At 42.8% G+C, this 19,089-nt stretch overlaps 2 protein-coding genes across 4 annotated transcripts in view; one reads left to right on the top strand and one right to left on the bottom strand.

Annotated features, from left to right (window-relative positions):
* SLC5A1 (solute carrier family 5 member 1) overlaps nt 1-3,426 on the top strand; it is a 29,940-nt gene extending 26,514 nt beyond the window's left edge. The window contains exon 15 of one of the 2 annotated variants that reach the window (XM_017814459.1): nt 367-3,426. In XM_017814459.1, the coding sequence (XP_017669948.1) occupies nt 367-590 (224 nt within the window). In that variant the 3' untranslated portion in view covers nt 591-3,426. The remainder of the gene's footprint in view (nt 1-366) is intronic. The other variant, XM_017814458.1, reaches the window with a different exon arrangement.
* A 1,934-nt stretch (nt 3,427-5,360) lies between these two features.
* The window catches only part of RSPH14 (radial spoke head 14 homolog), a 79,125-nt gene continuing 65,396 nt past the window's right edge, over nt 5,361-19,089 (bottom strand). For both annotated transcript variants that reach the window (XM_017814093.1, XM_017814094.1), the window contains exons 5-7: nt 10,924-11,149; nt 9,536-9,672; nt 5,361-8,542 (exon numbers count right to left, since the gene is read on the bottom strand). In XM_017814093.1, the coding sequence (XP_017669582.1) occupies nt 8,283-8,542; nt 9,536-9,672; nt 10,924-11,149 (623 nt within the window). In that variant the 3' untranslated portion in view covers nt 5,361-8,282. The remainder of the gene's footprint in view (nt 8,543-9,535; nt 9,673-10,923; nt 11,150-19,089) is intronic.

Genomic DNA, 19,089 nt, shown 5'->3' with positions numbered 1-19,089 from the left:
CTCCCAAGTTTCTTTTAATCAATATCCTCAAATTCATTTATTTGTCTTTTAATTAAAAGTGTAGAAATTATTGAAAAAATTGAGCTTAAGCTTTGCAGCCTGGTCTGCTTCTCCAGTACCAGACCAAGTCTCTGGGCTGTAAAAGGCCCAAGTGATTTCTGCAAAAGGCTCCTGTTGAACATGTGGAACATTTCCAGGTGAGCTGTGAAAACACAGTATTAACTTGATCCCTGTACTGTTTTGTACCAATGTTTCCATTAACTGTGGCCATACATCAGAACTGCTCTGTTGATATAGGATTGCCCTCAGCCCCAGCGCTCAGTGTGATCCTTGTATGTGCCATGACCAGAGTGTTGTTCCTTCCAGTTAACGAGGAAAGCCGAGAGGAACCTGGATGTGTAAAGAAAGCCTACAACTGGTTCTGTGGCTTGGACCAAGAGAAAGGCCCCAAACTGAGCAAGGAGGAAGAGGAGGCCCTGAAGAAGAAGATGATGGACACAAGCGAAGTTCCCCTGTGGAGAAATATTGTGAATGTCAATGGCATCATCCTGCTGACTGTGGCTGTGTTCTGCCACGCCTACTTTGCATAACTCTGCTCCCACACTGCTGCACTGCCAAGGAAACTGATGGCTTGTAGATTTACACAGTTAGACACACTTAATGTTTTCATCATCCACACTGCTAAAAAGTCCGGGTGATTTACTCGCTGATTTTATGATCATAATTTCAACAATCTGAAGATGAAGGCCACTGGGATTTCAAGAGAGAGAATTTCTGTTTAGACACTGAACCAATGCAGGGCTAACTGAGGTTCAGAATTTCCATCCATTATTCTCTCTGTTCATAATACATTTCATGTTTTAGGTTCAGAACAAGGCTGCGTGAGCCATATTTCATATCGGGGTTTGTGAACTACCTTTTAGGGTTGATGATGCTATTTTGATTTTCAACCCTTCTTCTGATCTCTCAAATTTCTTTTTCCTTAGACTATGATAATTTGATTACAAAAAAACCTACAACCATTGAGGGACTGTATTACAAATTCCAATTAAAACATCACTTTTGTCCCTCCAAACATGGGATATTTGAAGTAAAGGATTTATATGTATATCAATATATTTGACACTATATCTAATTTTCCATTATCACTTCTTTCCCTTTTTTCTCAGTTTTTATTGGGTTGTGTTTCTCAGTCATCAGTGGAACACTAACCTCTGAATTGATGGCATTTTGTAATTGGAGAACACCTCTCTTGATGATACTAATAAGAATTCTGCTTCCAACAGATCCTCTGTTTAAGCTTAACTTCTAAAGGTCCTCCTCTCTTGATATTTTAATATGTACCTATACTTGAATGTGAAGCTTTTTATACAAAATACATATATTATATATACACAGGCAATACATTATATACATGCACTATATATATTATATATATTTAAAAATATATTTATGTGTGTATGTGTGTGTATATATATATATTTATTTCTTACTGATCAGTTCCCACCCTGAGATGTCAAGGACCTCATTACTGTGGGGTTGGTGTCAATGTATTGCCTCTCTCTCTGGACTGTGCTACAAACCCCACGCCCACAGAATGCTGAGCTGCATTTTGCAAATGCATTTGAGAGCTCTGTGCTGCTTTTCTGCAAAGCTGTAAATCCTTCTCTGAAGATTTCACTGAGAACTAGAATTCCTGCTGGCTGGCAGCATGAGTTAGCAGTTCATGGAGGAGAATAGTCACAGCTGTGGGATATCAGCTAAACCAGGCTGATTGTCTGCACTTGATAAGTTTGGTACCAGCTGGGGACACAGGAAAAGGCAGATTTAACACTTCAAAGCAAAAAGCAATAGATTTTCTTTTCATCTCATTCAGCTTCCTGGGGAATCAAGTGTAACAAGAAGAGGTTGGTGTGCTTAGTCAAGCTGCACCACAGTTCCCTGTTCCTTGTTGCATTGTCCCAAAGCATTTCAGAGGATGGTCCTGACTGGAACAAGTGCAGCTGAAAGGGAAGGCAGTGCAGTCCCTACATGTGCCACACCACTGCTGCTGCCTCCTGCAGCTCTAATCACTCTCACTTCATAATCCTCTCACAGCATCTCTGCTTCGTTTGAATCTAACCCAAAATGCTCTGGATTCCAGAACTGCTGCTCTTCACTAGAACTGCTGCTCTTCAGCACAGTCCCTGCAGTATCCTGAAGGGTTTTGCACAGGCCAGATCTAATCAATGCTACAGAAATACCAGTGCAAGCCTTTTTTTCTTACACTTAACACAACAATAGAGTATTTTCAAGACCATGGAATTAATTATATTTGATGAACTATGAAGAGTTGTATGTATTAAAGTACTTGTATATTTTTAAGTGTTTGGTGTCCACAAAGTGATGGGATTTTTATATGATATGATGGAAGACAGAGAAACTTCATTTGGTGTCTAGATTTTGGCTCTGGGTAATAGTAATGGATGAAAAACAAACAAGGAGGACTTCACTGAGGATTGCCCAGATCCCTCCTTGTCATCCTTTGCTACAAAAAGAAAAAAATGGTGAAATTATAGAGCTATTTGGATAAAGACAAATAACACAAGTGATTTCCTGGCAGGCTGAGCAGCCTTTGGATGACCTCCTGGTTAATCAGGCACCATCACTTCATTTTCATTCCCAGGACTACAGAATCTTGAAAATCTAACCTACAGTTTCCCAGCAATGTCCCCTGTATGTCCTCAGCAACCTGATTTCATTCCAGTCTGAAAACTGGATTTTGTAGAAGGAAGAGTTCAAATGTTTCCATAAAGTTTGACAGCTGCTGCTGACTTCTCTCATTTTGTAGAATTCCATAGAAAAATTGCCTGATATTGTGAACAGCTGATAAAATTTTCATGTTCAGCTTAGCATGAAATGCCCCCTCAGGTCTGTAGCTGTTGCATTCAAAGACAGTTTCATGACTTTGAGGAAGAAAGTGGCTTTTCTTCAGTTCTCAGGGCAGCTCTGTCCATGTCCCAGCTGTGGTTGGGACACTCAGACTAAACCCAGGAGTAGCTGAGGCTGTCCTGGGCATTCTCATGCTCTAGGGGTGGGAACCCTGAGCACAGGGTTGTCCCCCACATTTGACTGTACATTTCAAATACTTCTGGGTAGTGGTGAGACTCCAAATAAACCTCTGGCTCAACAGCACAAAGTACCTGGATGGCAGGTACAGCATAACACAGCTCTGCCTCAGGGGATCTTGAGACATCTCAGCTTATCCTGTCAGGTAAGATACAGGGTTACAGCTTATTTTGGAGGACTTTAGTTAGATATACAGAATTATTTAAAATGAACTACACAAAATAAAACAAAAAATTCCCCTGGTAGCACTGTCAGCCAGTTAGGACACTACTCTGGAAAGAACACACACTAAACAATATCTTCCATTTAAGAATTACTACGTAGTTCTTAGGCCAAGTCCTGGAAAAGGGTAAGCACTGTTCATTTATGTTTTAATTTTTCTGTCATAAAAATGTATCCAAGTATCTCACAAATGTTTAGTGTTAATGATCATGAGAACACTCTGTTCTTGGAACTCAGAATTTGGGTTTATTCCTCTCTGTTACTGAAATGCTGGGGGAGGGAAGGTCTGTGCCTTAGCTTGGAACCTCTGCAGTAACCATGGTCTGGTTTTAACCGAAGGATCTGTCCCTGGGGAACTGGGACATGGCACGAGGCTGAGCTCTGTAGGTGATGCTGGTGATCAGAGCCCCAGCTGCAGCCAGGATTGCTGATGGCCTCCATCCTCCCTGCACTTCCTAAGCTGGCAGACCCAGGAGTGTTTGTGTGAAGGAAAAGCCGACACAAAACTGAGGAGCAAAGGTAAATGATAAATCCATGTGTTACCAGGGGGGACTGGCATCTGGGAGGAGAGCTCTGGAGCCCTGGTCACTGTGTTTGAAGAGCACTTGAGTTGTTTGAAGTGTTGAGCCAGAGGAGGGTTTCAGGCTGACATTCCTGGGGATAGGCTGCACAGGGAAAGGCTGGTCCCAGGCTGTGGGGTCACAGCAGGGCTGTGGGGGTTTTAATTCATTTAATGACCTCATGTCCCAGCTGCAGGTGTCTGTGTCCTGCTCCTGCAGTGTTCTCTGGGGAGCAAGGAAGGGAGCAGTGATCACAGAGAGCTGCCCTTGTGCTGGACTGAAAATCCAGGGGCCCAGATCTGCTAAGAGGGCAATACACCACTGAGAAAGAGGGGAAATGCAAAAAACCCTGACTGCTCATCTTGTCACCTACCATGGGCAGCTGTGAAAAAGAATAATTCCCTGGAGCTGCTGTGCCCACCCTGTGCTCACCTGGCAGTGCCTGAGGCCAGAGCCCTGTGCCTGCCTGGAGCAGCACCAAGGGGCCTGAGGTGCCTCAGGCTGAGGGCAGTGTGAGCTCGTGGCCGCTCTGTGCAGTTTTGTTATTTACGGTATCAGAGCCTGTAACTTTAAAAATGTGGCTTAGATGCAAAGTATCTTTATAACAAATTATTAAAATGGTTTTTATTCATTCAAATTGCAAATTTTGTCTTGCTAAAAATAGGTTCTGTGCTTTGAGCATGTTAGCTTTGTGTGTAGCCACAGAGAAGACACTCTGCCCTTTTGGTTTAATGTAATTAGCCGAATCTGACTTTCCCAGATTATTTTGTCCTTAGACAGATCTCTCACTCTATGATTTATTTTTTTTTAATAGAAAATGTAGTGATGGGAATCAAATTACTCCTTGCTCTGGAACATGAAGGGATGGAATGAAAAGCTGCCATTTTCCAGAGCAGGACCGAATGGTTTCGAACCCTTGGCCTTGTGAAAGGAAACAGGGACAGGGAAATGAGTTCATGGTTGCAAGAACAAAGCACCATAACATCTTTAACCTTCTGGAAGCTGTTAGAAAAAATTCAAAATGAGCCCTACCTGAATGGGACACAAGACTCACTCAGGAAGGTTTCGTGTCCTGCGGATGCAGCTGAATTGTCTTCTGGTGTCAATGAGAATTGTTGGGCAGAATTGTTTGAAAGCTCAATCCGTGTCAAGTGTAACTGAATTAATTCCAGTATTGACCCAGGACCACATTAATTATATCTGGGCCTTCATCATTGTTGGCTTCAAGCTAAAAAGACAAATCCCTTTCAGTGATGTTACAAACCTGCCTCGGTGCTGAAGCCACGGGAGTGGAGAGTGCTGGGGGTCACCATTGCTGACACCAGAGACCTGCTGCCCACACAGAATTGCCTCTGAAACAGTGAGTTTAATTACAGTGGGTGAGAGCCAGAGATGTTAATATAAGTATTTGTGATGTGTATAAAACAATTCAAAAGGATCTTTCCCAGGATAAAAAAGACCACACTGGGACATTTAGTTCGGAATTTTACCTATTTGACTACTTTCAGGTACATTTGAGATCTCAAAGGTCTTTATGAAGAATGTGAAGGGACATTTCAGATATTGAATTGTGGCTGAGAAACTAATTTTAGGAGAGAGATTTAGGAATCAGCATATTACTGTGGGAGCAATTGTGTGTTACATTTTAATGTACCTGGAAAAAAGATATTGTAGAGTAAAAATGTACCCTAATTCAGGTTGCATATAGTGAGGGTTACAGGATCAGTGTGATGTCTCCCTGCTCTGTGCCCTGTCTCCTCGTCTCCCAGGCTGGGACAGGCTGTGCTGGCCAGTCCTGCTCAGTGACCCAGGGAAACAACACATCTTGGGACACCAAGACAATGCAGCTCTAGAAACACCACAGATTACAAAAGTGTTCTGCAATAATTAGGATTATTTCTGCATTAGCTGTGCTCTCTGTGCATCCTTTGCTTCACACAGGCTGTTTAACTCTGCTCCCCTTGGCATTTGTTGCGCTGTGCTCTGGCCAGTGACCTGCTGCTGGCTGGGCCCCACCAGAGCACGTGACTTTGAATTATTGGCTCTGCAATCTTTTGTCAGTAAATACAGCTTTTTAACTGGAAACTCCAGCTAATAGTGGTTTATGGCTGTTCCATTCTGGTGTTTCCACAGGCAGTGCATGGTCTCTAAAGCCCTGGGGAATTCCTGTTGTGGTTGAAGTATCAGGTCATGTCAGGTGTAGCTGTGCAAAGAGTGCCTGAGACAGCAGCTGACATGTGGGAGGGCACCACCAGTGCCCGTATCTCAGAGTTCAACTGAGGCTTAGTTCCATTTCTGTGTGTGAGACAAGAGCATTGATCCCAAGTAGAGCCTTTTTGGGAACAGTTTATATTGTCTTTCAAGCAGTGATCAGGCACCTGCTCGGAATGCAGTACTTAAGGTCCAAGTTGGCTGAATTTCTTCTGGTGAGAGCAGTTCAGTGTGGAGGTCTTATTTCTACATTTGAAAAAGCTGATTATTTTGGGAACTCACTGAAGGGTGATACCTGAATGGCTGGGGAAGGCTGTGACGAGGTTGGAACTGAGCTAAAATGGTGATTGTTACTGCATTCTCCTGCAGCAGTTCTGTAAGAGCAGCTGAGCCTCCACTGTGCTGCTCCAGTCCTTTAGCATGTGATTAAGCTGCCTGGCTTCTCTTATTGAGTTGGATGCACTCTGGCACCAATATGTATTACGTATGAGTGCCTTATGTGTTTAAAAGGCAGAGTTCCTCCAAGATCCTGCCCGGGGGGAATGAATCCAACTGACTCAATACTTTAAAATCACATCTTTATAGGAGAGGAAATTTGCCCTTTGGTTAGGCTATGGAGGAGAACCATTTTAACTCTAATCACTCCTACAGGAGGAGTTTACCCTCTGTAAGGCTAATGCAGTTTGCTCTGTTACTGTGGCTTCCAATGGAACAGCACCCCTGACAAATAACCCCTTTAGAGACCTGGTGCAGCCTCTTTGTAGCTACAACGTGGCAACTTCTAGATGTAAAAATACCGTGTGAGACCAAAACCTGAGTGAAAACAAATGGGACTTGCTGTGAAGCAGAGTCAGCTGCACTGTCTCACCTTCCTTGGTCGCTGAGAATGGCCAGGCTTGCTCTGCTCACTTGGGTTATTTCTTTGCCCAGGACTCCTGTTGATGCCTCTTCGATTACACCCTTGCAACTGGAGGCAGAAATGTGCCATGTCTGTAGTGACTGGCCTTGAACTCAGAGTAAATAAAATGCTACTGAACTTCCCACTAATTCCACTGCCCTTCAGCTCTAACCACAGGAACTACCACCTTATTTCCTCCAGACAATGTAAGTCTGGTTGGTCAGGTCTTGCTTTCACAAACAGCATGAATTTTGTATGCTACCCTCAGTTCTATGAAGTAAAAGGTTTTTAAAAAACTGTTGATTTAAAAAAAAAATGCAAAGAAACACTTTTTTCAAAGTAGGACTTGACATTTTCAGTTCTGTCTTGTTTATCTCCTTACCTCTCTGTTTAGACAGCTGTTAATCATAGAATATGTGAGGTTGGAAGGGACCTTTGGGGATCATCTTGCCCAGGTCCTGTTGGACTAGATCATAACAGTAAGATCAGTTTTCCTCTTGTCCCATCTTTCTCCCTGAAAAGTGAGACACGATGGCAAAACTCTTCAGTTCTGGCACAACACCTTTCCATTATACTTGTTAATTTGGGTACTCAAAGGTCAGATTACAGGTCTACAGAACTACAAAATGCCAACTACCAGCACAGCCCCAGAGGTGCTTTTGTTCCATGCCCTAACCAATGCCAGCTAGGGCCAGACCCCCCTCCTGTCAGAGGCACTGGGCTGTGGCCCCAGCACAGCTTTACCAAGGGCTACCCTAGTGAAGCCTTTCTCCTAATTCTCTCAGGGAAGCCCTTCTGTGACATTGCCTTTGCTTTTTCTGGCTTGATGCTCTAAATGGTTCTAATCTCACGTTCAACAAATATTTGATACAAAACTCATGTAAATTCCTGTGGCAGATCAATTCCTCAGCACAGACAAGACTGCTGGAGGGGTTAATTAGGAACCCCTCTAATGTAATTAGTTATTGATTAATGGTTGATAGGCTGAGGTTTCAAAAAAAAAAAGTAGTAGAGAACATTATGAAGAAAACAGAAAGGTTTCTTATATCAGGAAAATCTTGGTAACTCAGGCAATAACCCCTAGTGGAGAATTCCAGACTTCCTAACTTTTCTTTTTCCCCATTATTCTACTTTCTGACCTGCAGTATAGATGTGAATCTGTTGGCAAATGACTTTTCAGAGGGAACTGCTCAGGAGTAAGTGAGGAAGAGAGTTTTGGTTCTGAAGGTCTCATATAATCGAGCACCTCTTACAGCCAGACAACAACAGAGGGCAACAGATCTCTAGAAAAGATCGCGGCTGCAGAAAGGTTTCCACTCGATGGCTCGGATGGCGGTTTGGGCAGCTCTTTTCACGACCTCCCGGGGGTCATCCAGACACTCCTGAAATGTGCCCGTGTGATCCAGGAGCGTCTCTCGGCCCTCGGGGAGCTCAGCCAGCAACGTGAGGGCTTTGATCGCGTTCAGACGGGCTGTGCTGGTTTCCTCAGCAACCAACTTCAGCAGAGGTGGGATGGCTGCAGCTGCCATGGCTGAGGCTCTCCCTGCAGAGAAAGAAACCGGCTTTGGTTATGACATCTAATCAACATCCTTCTGGACTGACACTTGGCACTCCCTGCCCCCCTACAGCTCTGAACAGCCCCGGGGTGCAGTGCACAGGGGCAGGACATGCCCTTCTTCGGGAGACCAAGGCTGGCTCCCAGCTGTTTATATTTAAGAAAAAAGATCTTTCCCAGTTAACTTTATCTGCCTTGCACATTAGGATTTCATTTGCGACAAATTATCCACGAATATATGAGGCATCAAATGATAGAATAAACTATTTTTTGGAGGGGGGGGGGGTGAGTGGGGTGTGTTAGATGCCCTTAAGAACGTGCCCCATTCTTGCATTTTTAAAGACACTTCAAACACTGAGATCCGTTCCCGCGTTGTCTCCGGTAGCCAGAGGAAGGGTTGCAGAGGAGGACTGGAACACAACTGCTGATATTAAGAGTCTTTTATGTCTAATTACTCATTCATCACAGTGAGAATTTAGCAGTTAGTATTTTCAGTGTCGTGTAAGTTACTTGGGAGAGCTGCAGACCTTATTAATATTCATTGCTCTCCCAGCTGTGAGAGAGAAGCTGCCTGGAACCACAAAATGTTTCCAGAAAGCAGCGCTCCTGTGCCGAGCGCTGGTGATTCAGCACAGCTCCAGGTATGTGGGTCTGTGTGGTCTGGACTTGAATGGGAAATGTTCCCCCTCTGGAGCAGCACTCTGGAGGGAAATGGTGCAGGCGGGGGAGATAAATCACTTCTCGACCTACTTCAAGGGAACGAAATGTGAAATATCCTGTTCCCCCGTGGCACTGTGGGGAACTAACAGTAGTTGTTCAAGACATATGAAGAAATGTCCTGATCTTACTGTTTCTTGAGGAGCTTTAACACTGTCAGGAACTAAGGACTGAGGGGGTAGGAGAGGCAAATGTTTTGTTACTGAGTTTCCATAGAATTGGATTTCCAGAAGGTTTCCCAGCAGAACTGCCTCTGACTCTCACCCTGAGGAGTGACAAGAGCAAACATCAGTGCTCCTGTTGCACTAGCTTGGACTGCAGGATCTGTGTCTCCCAGCAGGCTCACCAGCACAGGGATAACCTCTTCTTCACACACTGGAAGTTTTGCCTCTGGATGAGAACTGTGCAGAAAAGATGGTTAAGTTGCTTTTTTGAACTGTGCCTGCAGACCATGCAGCCACCCCAGCCTGTTTGTGCCACCAGCACTGCACACTCCTGTCTGCTCCCTTTGGAGTGACTGTTCCAGCTGGGAACTAAAGGGGTGTGTGTTTGTGCCTGGTGGCTGTTGAACCTACATGTGGTACAGCCCTGATGATACCACAGTAACCCAGGTGCATGGGCTTCACCATTTTTTAGGTTATTTTTGGGTGATATTTGGATTTTTTTTTAAACTCTTTATGAACACTGGAGACTGATGGGCAGCAGCATGGAACAGGATGTAAGGTTAAGGATGCTGGTGGTCCCAATGGCAGTGAGTTAGAAACCTGACTGTTGAACCTTATACAGATTTTAAAACCTGATAAATCAGGGGTCTGCAATTCATTTTTCTCCCAGGTCAATTTTCTCCCTTTGTTTCCAGCCTCTTTAATAAGGGGAGTATTTAATGTGGCCCAGCTCCTGCAGGGCCCTAAAATGTAGTTGATATCCATACTCCAGGTGCATTTGACTTTCTTTCTCTGACTCATGATAATTAGTCTCTTTTCCTCTAAGACCTCGCATTGTTACAGGACATGAGCAAATGTTTTGTACCAGTTGATATATAAACTACATCATCTGCAGGCCTCTTTAAACTAGATATCTGTTGAACACTTTTATTACATTTTCTGGTTGCAGTGGACTTAAGTTGTTCCTTTCATCCACTCTCTGATACCCAAATTTAATATAAAGATTGCTTTTTCTGATCCATCCCTGACGTACACAGCAGCCTGTGTCAGAAAACTATTTCTGTCCTCAATCACAGTGAGAGTTTCCCAGGGCCTTCAGTTTTCTGAGAGTGTTGCCCAGAAATGCAAGGGAGCTTCTCTCTACCTCCACAGTGGTCAGAATCCTGGTTTTACAAGCTTTTTCATGCAAGATTTTTTTCTCAGCAGTGCTGTACCAGGAAAAAAATCCTGATTCCACTGCCAATACTGAAAACAAACAGAAGGAGAAGGAATGACTGATCAGCATCTACTTTTTTGAGTGATTTATAGCAGTTAGGATATTTAGAAGCCTTCTATCTATGGGTGCATTCAGGCTGATAGTGCTTTATGTGTGAAATGTGGCAGCTTCCATGTGCAGTGGAACACAGTGTAAACTAATGGCATGGATTTACTCCTGAAATGAGGACTTTCTTGGGCTTTGGCATTATGGACAGGTTTGTTTTCCTTTACCTGATTTCTAACAGGACCTGAGCTGCTTTGCTTCTGATGGCTGCTGAGGGGTGTGTGAGCTTTTCTCTCAGGGCAGCAATGGCACCAGTTGCCAGGGCTTCTGAAACCTCCATGCGCAGACAGTTGGAGAGGGTGCCCAGGATGAGCTCCAGGATCTCATCCAGCTCAGTCTGCAATTTCAGTACCAGGGGGGGAATCAAACCAGCCTGCAGGACACCAGCAGCCCCTGGGAGGAGACAGGGAAGGAAGGTGGGTGAGGGCTGAGCGCACTGACTGTTGTACCTGCACTTGGAATTTCTCAATAGGATCAAAGTACAGATGGTAACTCACTTCCTTACACAGATGTGGGATTGAGAAATGGAAAATACTCCAACACTGCCCTCTTCTTAAATGTCATCTTAGCATTGTTTCCTCAGGGAAGCTTCCCCAACACTCCTGTAAATCATGAGCCCAGGTAATAACCAACATGGCAATTGCTCTGATGTTCCCAGTTTCTCCCACTATAATATATATCCCCAAATTATCCTTGCAAAGAAAATATAGGAAATATATATATAACAAAGTCACCTTCTATCCAGCCTTTCCAACTGCTCTCAGCGTGAACAGATGCTGAGAGAGGCTGCAGTGTGAGCCTTTAAAACTCATGCTTTGATTCTCCACTGTGGTTTCTGTGGGGGGAAGTCAAGATTTTGGGAACTGGCAGCTCCCTCACGTATTTCTTTGTAGTAATTCTGTCACAGCAAAAATTTAAATTCTCAACTTTCCAGTCAGTGCTCTTGCACTGGCTCCTCAAAAACAGCATCAAAGGTAGAGAGATCATCATTTGCCCTGCAAGTGATGTCTCTGCTGTGAGCAAGAGCCTGATTTGTACCATTTCTTACCCTTTACTAAGTCAACACTGAAACAGCAATGCCAGGGGAAAACAGAACGTACTGTCCACGAGTAACTATGTGAACACAAAATTCTCCAGCTGTCTTGTTGCTAAGACTGATTCTTTGGTTGCTAAGAGAAATGTGGCTCCTTTCAAAGTGATTCATATACAGTTAGATAAGGAAGTTTTGTGGATAGGAGTCGTCAAGGTATTTTCAAATGAATCTCCACAATGGAGACAAGAGGGAAGGAGATTTTAATGACCCTTGGTTGTGCATGGGAGAAATCCCTCAAATTGACAATCAGATGAAAAACATGATTCTAATCTGAAGGTTATTTTGTTGTACATATTTCTGAGGTTTTCCTGACACTGAATAACTTCTTATGTTCCTGACTTACTAGGATCCACTTTATGAAGGCCAAAGCAAAGAAATGGCTTGGGCTGATATTATTACAGCTTTACTACCTGGGCAGCATTTGGAGGGCAGTTGCTGTAAGAATTCAAATAAATAAGGAAAACCAGTTTCAGACAATTCACTCTTGAAGGCTAACAACATTTTACAGGCAAGGATTTCTCCTTGTGCCAGAAAGGCAAGGCAGGAAAGGAAAGTGAAAAGATGTTCTTTGAAGCTGTGGCTCTGTGTGTCACTGCATGGGGGAGTTGGCAATTTCACAGTGAAAAAAAGCCCCAACTGACCCCATGTGTATGTCCTCTGGAGGAACAAAAGAAGGAATTTGTCCAAGATCAGCTCCAGCCCGTTTGTACCGTCCCCGTGGAAGGACGTGATCCAGGACACCGGCACTGTTGCTCTGGGAGAGGTCCCTGAGAAGGAGGCACAGCTTGCACAGCTCATTCCATCCCCAGCATTCACCCCCTTGGCAAGGATTGCTGCTGTTTGGATTGTGGGTTATAGGGACAGGAAGGTTTTGGGGGCTTAGACAGCAGTAAGAATATGTCTGGAAATGCTCCATGCCTTATGGAATCCCAGGCACTAGGGAACCCACTTCCTACTTAGCCAGTAGAGAGCTGCTCCCAAGGAAGCAGATTAAAGCAGACTTAGATGACTATAAATTATACCCAGAATTGCTTTAGCCACCCTTCCCACAGTCTTTTGAAACAGCCTGTGAAAGACAAGATTTTTCAAAGGCAACTTTTAAAACTCCTCCCAAAGCTCTTCATGAAAAGAAACTCTATGGCCTGAGTGTGTGAAATTGGGATCCCCAGACTGCTCACACAGTCATCATGTGCACTTCTAAATTTGCTGTGGAAATCAATATAAAGTCATAATTTGGGAGGTGCAATTTCAGAGGAAGAGTCAAGAATTGGAGGTGATAGACTTAAGCTGACATAGCAAGCACCTTTGTGTAGCTTTAATTCACATGCATACCAGTCTTCCTTGGGGCAGTGTCACACCACAGGCATTGAATCACATCATTCCAAAAGCAAACCCTTGGTGCACAGAGCAGCCACACTCGGGCTGAGCTCAGAGAAGCCACTGCTTGATTTAACTTTGCTTTCCCTCTGTCTGTCACCATTGCTATCCCATTCTCTCTCCCTTTCTTGTGCTGGCAGATGTACTTTTCTCTTTCCTATTTTTTGTACTTGTTTTCAAATACTTAATAAGCATTTTTTACCCCATCATCTCCATTTTTCTTTTTAGTTTCCTGCAATTCCCTCTCTTTCAGGACTTCCTTGCTAAATTCTCTCAATTCTTGCAACTATATCATCATCTAGACAGGATGCATTCAGGTTTCACTTCTTTGTGTCTGTGTTTCACTCATCTTCTAAATGATCCCACCAATACCTTGTCCTAGCCAGGACTGCTTTTATTTTGGGCAGCCATTAAGTACTATTTATTCTGGGATCAGATCCCAGTGTAGGTGGTGGTGCTCATTTTGTATGAACACTTGGGATGTTCTCATTTCTCCAAAAACACATTTTATTTTCCCAGGCCAGGTCTCTGTACCATCAGCTGTCTTACCTACTGTTTTTGTAAAGCTGTCCCAGCTGAAATGTTGTGCTACTAGAGGGAGCTTCCCAGATATAAATATAGAAACAAAGATGAATTGTTTGACCTTGTCAAGAGTCTCAATGTGGTGAAGAGAAAGAGGGCAGAGAGGAAAGGCCATCAACAACAACAAAAAGAGACTACCTAACACTGGGACTGAAATTTCCACGTGGAAATTCGTCATGGTTTTCCCAGGGGAACCACAGGGTGAAAGGTCTAGAGAGGGAAAAGGGAGGAGACAAAATCAGTGGCAAGTTGTTTGGGAGTCACTTGTAAATTCGAGCAGTCTCAGATCCTTCCACCCTCGTGAGCAGTAGGAGGGGAAGGTGAGCTGGGCTCTCCAGTCCTATACTGAAAAATACAGTGGCTTCCTCAGGATCTTAACTTTCCATTAAAGTACTGTCCTTTCAAAGGAGTTTTATCTGTTGCAGAGAGTGTTCTGGATACTCTGGGCACAGTGAAGTAGTTGGGAAAATTGTTTTCAAAATGCAAATAGTTGCATTTGCAGCTGCATAGTAAACGTCATTATTGATCTGTTTTTTCTGAGAACTTGTAATCTTCCCTTGGGCTGCTTTTTATCGGAGCACTCATCTCTTCCTTCTCATAACCCTCTGGCCACTCTCATCCTCCCTTTCCTGATTCTTTGTTCAAATAGGCCCAAAGAGGAGTTGCCATTTATTCTATTCTCTCAGGATGGCTGCAGGGCATGTAAACAAGTTAAATTTTGTAGAAGACAAAGGAGTCATTTATAGTACATAACAGTAGTGTTTTGTTTTGGTTTTCAATTACATAAATCAATTAAATCACATTACAAATCCCTTTCCTTAAAAATGCTGGTTTTCAACTCCAAATTGTTGTTTTAGTCTGAAGCATGTGCCTCATGTGTGGCCACAAAGGGATGTTTGGTTTATATATAACAGTGAAATAATACGGAAACACAGATTGTATAGAATATGAATCTCTGTTGGCATCTTGGGTGTCTCTCTGTGATAGTCACACGATGACTTGTAATGCTCAGTAAAGGCATTTCTGCTTAGGAAGGAGCACACAAGGAAAAGAAAAGCAGGGCCAGCCAGGAAAGAGGAAATGGGAAGGAAAACTGCTGCCTGGCATCACGGTGTGCCACCAACACAGCCAGCTGTGACAGCCCTGGGGGAGCTCACCCACTGGAGCAGCCAAATGATCCCGACAAAATTCCTGGATCTGCCAGGTCTCTTGCTCACACTGCAGTGGTTTATCACTACTTTAGAGGGAGCAGAGTGTTTATTGTGCAGCCACTGGACAACACAGTGCTGGTGTGACGGTCCCCTCCGAGGGACCAGGTGAGTGCAGGAGCTCCTCTGGAACAGCCTCCCCAGTGACTCCTTGCTCACAACTGTTCAAATGGAAAAACATTAATTTATTCTTTAGACTCGCTGAGAAGATCTCTGAGTCACCAGTCACAAGAGCACAGTTTGAGAACTTTGTAGTAGCTAATTTAATGTTAAGATTCAGCAATTTGAGTCTCAGTGCTTCCAGCATTATGGCTGTGTCAGGGAGTAGATTAAATATAATACTATAAATACTATAAACTGGGCTGAACTTTCTGGTAAGTCTGGAGCAGAGCAGACCACATTCAATGAACCTGAACTCACCTGCCTAAAATCCATCAGAATTATCCAGCCTTCTACCTAAAGAGGTGAATTCTGTTGACATCTTCGAAAATCAGAATATTTTCCTTTTCTTTGCAAGAATAATTCTGTCTTTCCATGACAATTTAACAGGAATAAACAGTAGTGTCCCAAAGGATGACTGTGCCTAGATCCAAGAGATTATCTCTTATCTGAAAGGACTGAGAGGTAGGAAGTGTCTGTTTAGATGAACTGAAGAGCTACTGGGGTATTAAAGAACTGAGGAAAACACTACAGGGATTGGATCAGACTAGGAATAATAAACAATTCTGTTTCAAGCCTTTTCAAATCTGAGCATTGACCACATGTATTTATGTTATGAGAGCCTGGGGGATTTACCAGGTATAAAATCAAACCTCAATAGTAGTGTCTGTCAGATCCTCACTAAAAATACAACAACTTCATAAAACTTCACAAGATTTATAAAAGCATTACGGGATCTGCTTTTGAAGCCACTGAGATTTTTCCAACACTAAGAATTTTGGGATGCTGTCTGAATGAAAGACATAACAGAAATTAAGGTTATAAAAAGATTAAAGTCAGCAGTACCCTGCAGAAGCACACAATGTGGCTACCTCTGGGGATCCTTTAAAAATCCAAAAGGTTACTGGCATTAGCAAGAAACAGAAAAGATTGGTTTGGTAAACAAGGGGTTCCTAATCCTCAGTAAAGAATGAAAGAGACTCCTGCATATCTTGATTTTGTTTTTAGAAACTTTGCTTTAGTGCATGTGCAATTGTAATATCAAAGCACCACTGAAAAAATTAACATAGAAACTACAGCTGATATATCAGCATTGGCTTCTCTGTTATAATACAGAAACCCAAGAAACAAATTCACTTTTTAAAAAAGTAATTGTCATTTTGGTAATTTAGACCATCTGAATCATTCATGCCCTATGAAAAGAGGAATAATATCTAAAGAAGTTAAAGATTCTGGTGTACAGAATGTCTTTTATCACAGCATCTTCAGAAACCCTGGGGATGATTAGACACAATAGACTCGTGTTTCACATCGAAGGAGTTTCCAAAATGAAGAATAAATCTCAGGTTCTGGTTTTGTACAAGAATTATCTGCAGTTCAAGATCAAAAATTGAGGAAGGCAAGTCTCCTGGCTCTGACTGATGGCAGTGTCAGATCCTTTAGTGTGAAACCACCCAAAACACGATGCTGGAAATAATGGAATATGCTTTCTGTTGTACTAGTGCACAACCCATGAACTGTGGATTGCTGGGCAGTCATATGGAATCTGAGGGTAGTCTCCAAATGAAAGCAACTTCTCCTTCCTTTAATAAAACTGTATTGATTCCTTGTCATACACGAGAGAGCAAACAATCCAATGAAGGTGAAACAGAAATGGCAGAGAAACACTGGCTCAGATTTTTTCCCAGCTGTAATTGTTGATAGGCTGCTTGGACATGGCAGGATAAGCAGTGGTATCTTTTGCAATTTATTTATTTAGTCTTCAGAGCTCGAGCTGTTTGCACCTCCCATGTAAGTAATTTTCTTTAAGTTTTCTACATTTGTAGCTTAACACATAGACACACTCATAGTCATCCTTTGTAGCTAAGTGTGTGAATGCATGTGCATATGTGTAGCATGCATTTGACTGATCTGCCATGCACGATGACCATACAAATTAGGAAGTTTCTTGGCTTTTATTTCTCTGACAAAGTACCTTTATTATGAGAATATTTTTTAAAAATCGTAAAAATCAAAGGAAAAAAGCTGTAAAAATTTACACAAAGGGGTTTTTTTTCTTATTCTTTTAGATGAAGAAGGAAATGTCATCCTGAAATTTATTAATTTCCTCTACAGAGAAGACTTTGCCAAAATACACGAAGGAAGGAAAACAATCTGACTTATGCATTACTTGTGCCAAAGTCCTCAGATCAATAACTGTAGAGAAAACTAAAGCCTTGGGAGACCTAATCCCGAAAAGCTGAGCCTCAACCCCTGAGGCTGCCCCAGTTCAGATTTTCCAAGTCAAAATCTGTCTTTTTTTTCGAGCTGGTCAGTGATGGGGACGTGTCGCTGTGAGATGAGGCTGAGAGGGGCAAGTGCAGCCCCTGGCCATGAGACTCTGCGGGTTTGCAGCTTCCTAGGTCCCTGTTGTGCCACAGCGTTCCCAGGAAGCCCTGAGTTTACTGAATTTCTCTGCCCAACAGGGAAAATGTTCAGAGGAGAACCTGGGCTGGTTCCCAAACACTACTTAAACCTTGGATTTTGTATTTATACGGAGCGTGTACAGCAGGAGAGTAGAAAGTGGTGCGGGTTCCTATAGCAGGTTTCAGTCACAGAAATTGCTGCTCTGAGATGAAGGTGCCATTATCAGCTTGACAAACGTTCCCATGATTATTACTTACATTGTAGCAAATTTGAGAGATTCCTGGCGAGAAAGGTCTGCCTTGTCACAGAGGCTTGTAAAGATGTGTGAGAGCTCATTTCCTGCAGGGATTATTGTCTGCCTGGCTGGGGAGAGGAGTGGATGGGAAAGGAGGAGGCAAAAGTTGTTTACGGTAAGTCAGTGGAACAGTCGGGAAACCAATCAGAGCCAATTTCACAATGTCTTACACTGATAAAAACGATTTTGAACTCTTAAGTCCAACTGCCTTACAAACCCTTAATGTGAGAGAGATGCACAATTGGAAGTTTTCAGAACTTCAGCTGAGAGAACAGATTTTAAAAAAACAATCTTTCCTCTTTGGAGGCAGAGGGTCAAAACATTAAAGCAGCATGAATGAAATTCAGGAAACAGTTTTCTCAACTACCTTAAATTTCTCTGCCTGGGAGCTATACCTGTGCAACTGGAACTCTGCAGTGCAAAATGGCACTGCTCAGCCAAATGCCCAGTATAACATTTTGGTTATCTGTAACGTTCACCTTTTGCAACTCATGAATTAACCTCACATGCTCAGGCATAAAAGAACATTTTTTTCATTTTTTTTTTCCTTAGGAGAAATGTGTCATTAAGAAGGTGAAAGCACTCTCTGAACTTCTATAGTACAACTGAATCAAAATCCATCAAACAGAGGTATATGAATGAGAAAGTTTCTTATATAGATTTGATTATACTACTGTCAAACAATAAAATTGAGAGGCTTAAAGCAGCAAAATATCTAGAATTCATGATGTGTCAGATTCTGAGGAATTTTGTCCTGAATATTAACATAAACTTGCTTTGAAGATATGAATCATTGCACAGACTGAAAACTGAACAGACTGAAAGACTGCAAATAGTAGAAGACAACAGGAGGAAATTAATGGGAACACGAATTCAGTCTCATTGTGTAAGCACTTCTGTTTTACATTTTCTCCATTGTTAGAAGGGTGGGAGATTTTTTTTTTTTTTCTGCTTTAAAAAATGACCTGATAGAAATTTCAAATTAAAAGAAGCTGGAGAAGTTGTAGCGCTGACAAATGCCCTGCTCACGTTTGCTGAGCAGGCAGGCTGGCAGAGCTGCAGGAAGGCAATTTTATCCTACAGTTCCCACTGCTTTTACTCTGGTGCCAAGAGGAGCACAACTGAATGGGCACAACTGATAAAACCTCCTGGAAAAGAAGAATACAGTACTACAGGTGGGTGAAATCCTTTTCTGCCTCAGATGCTCTGGCTT

The sequence above is a fragment of the Lepidothrix coronata genome, unplaced genomic scaffold (assembly GCF_001604755.1).
Source record: "Lepidothrix coronata isolate B3197 unplaced genomic scaffold, Lepidothrix_coronata-1.0 Scaffold44, whole genome shotgun sequence".
Taxonomy (NCBI): domain Eukaryota; kingdom Metazoa; phylum Chordata; class Aves; order Passeriformes; family Pipridae; genus Lepidothrix; species Lepidothrix coronata.
Note: the sequence above shows the minus strand (reverse complement) of the source record. Positions and strands in the feature narration are given on the sequence as shown.